General features: G+C 41.4%; 1 protein-coding gene across 1 annotated transcript; it reads left to right on the top strand.

Annotated features, from left to right (window-relative positions):
- Positions 1-123: 123 nt before the first annotated feature.
- On the top strand, positions 124-717 carry Pmar_PMAR009264 (hypothetical protein; the record flags this gene model as incomplete). The annotated part of the gene is made up of 1 exon (XM_002779694.1): positions 124-717. The coding sequence occupies one exon, from the start codon at positions 124-126 to the stop codon at positions 715-717; it is 594 nt and encodes a 197-aa protein (XP_002779740.1).
- Between the last annotated feature and the right edge of the window lie 947 nt (positions 718-1,664).

Consider the following 1,664-nt stretch of genomic DNA (forward strand, 5'->3'; position numbering starts at 1 on the left):
CTATGTGCAGTTCAAGGAGGTCCTGGGTTGAGAGAACTATCGCTACATCATCTACCTTACCTACCTGTAATTTCACCTAAGATCTATAACGACTATGAGACGGCTCTATTTGAAGTTGAACTTATGGACAGTCTATCGGTCAATAAGGTTCTATGGTTATCTATCCCCTATCATCTAAGACAGTTCATCGGCAGTGGTTATCTAGATCCAACTCAAGTAGATCTATCTAAATATACTGATCTAGCCAACTACACTGACGTTGTCTACGAGCAGGAGGCTGACAATTCTATATCTACGATTGCCGAGTTTCTGCGCTTAACCGCTGTGGTTGGTCTACTCGGGTTCGTCTATCGTGACTTAGAATCTATTATGTCGGAGCCTCTACTCAAGAGGCATCCTATGTCTACAGCCACCATACGAGTTAGGCCTCTAGGGGATACCTTATTCTACTCCTGTCTACGCATGTCGGCTATGATCAAGAACAGTCTACTACCCTGTATATTCTATAAGATCGACGATAATCACTCTATATGTGATCTATTGGCATTGGACCCTAGTTCTAGAGATTATATGGCCCTAGGAAATCGCATTGGAGCAGCGATTCATGGCGTCATCACTTCCAATGCTTGGGCTCTAGACTTGGTTCGTATAAACGAGTCTAATCCCGACATTCTACATATTCTAGAAGTATCTACGGAGAAGTATTATGATGCCTAAGTATCTATGGGGATAAGTATCTATGATAAGTAAGTATCTATGACGATTAAGTATCTATGATGATTAAGTATCTATGATGATTAAGTATCTATTTTATTTGATTTAGCATATTAGATTATGCTTCTAGATATTGCTATTCGATGTTAACTAATTAACTGTTAACTATTCGATGCTATTGATAACTATTCTTGTTAGTTAATTAAGATATTCTAATGTGTTAAATGAATCTACTAGAAGTATCTAGTATTCATTTGCGGGGTATGTGCTGTCCCATCGTGGCAGCGCGACAAAGATCTCGCTCGCCTCGTATTCTATTGTTGAACTATAATATTATTATTCTCGCTCGGATGCATCTATCTAACGGTTTTGAATACTAGAAACGGTTAGATCCGTCTCTGGTTTTCTCTAAGCTAGTAAGCTAGTAAGCTAGTAAGCTAGTATTCTAGTTGGTAATTGTTAGACTGGACTGAGTCCAGTGACTGATTGTGTGATCTGCTACCTCATCCTAACTCTAGTTCTACTTGAGTTAACCAGTCCTCACTAGTATCGCATCGTAATCTCTATTGCCTCACCTGATCGTGTTACAAGCTACACGGGATGTTACTTAGATCTGGAATGAAATTGTCTAACCGTGATCGCTGTGCATTTCCTCATGATTCAACAGGTTTAACTCCCTCTACACCTCCGTCTAACGACGCGACTGAACCACCAAGAAGTACATCTACTTCAAGACCACTACTGATTTTTTCTAGTTCTACTCTAAGTCGTCCCGTACAACTTAAACGTGCTGGCAGCACGGTAGCCGCCGATTGGCCTTTCTAAGTACCCCTCGGTGTACTTATCTACGTGATGACGTATCTAACTGAATTCCGCTGCCGCGAGCTCCAGGCAGGCGAGGAGTAAGCGTCCTGAGAGGGCTTAAGAAACGTTGCGTTAGTGGAAGGGGT

This window comes from Perkinsus marinus (assembly GCF_000006405.1).
Source record: "Perkinsus marinus ATCC 50983 genomic scaffold scf_1104296945810, whole genome shotgun sequence".
Classification (NCBI taxonomy): Eukaryota; Perkinsozoa; order Perkinsida; family Perkinsidae; genus Perkinsus; species Perkinsus marinus.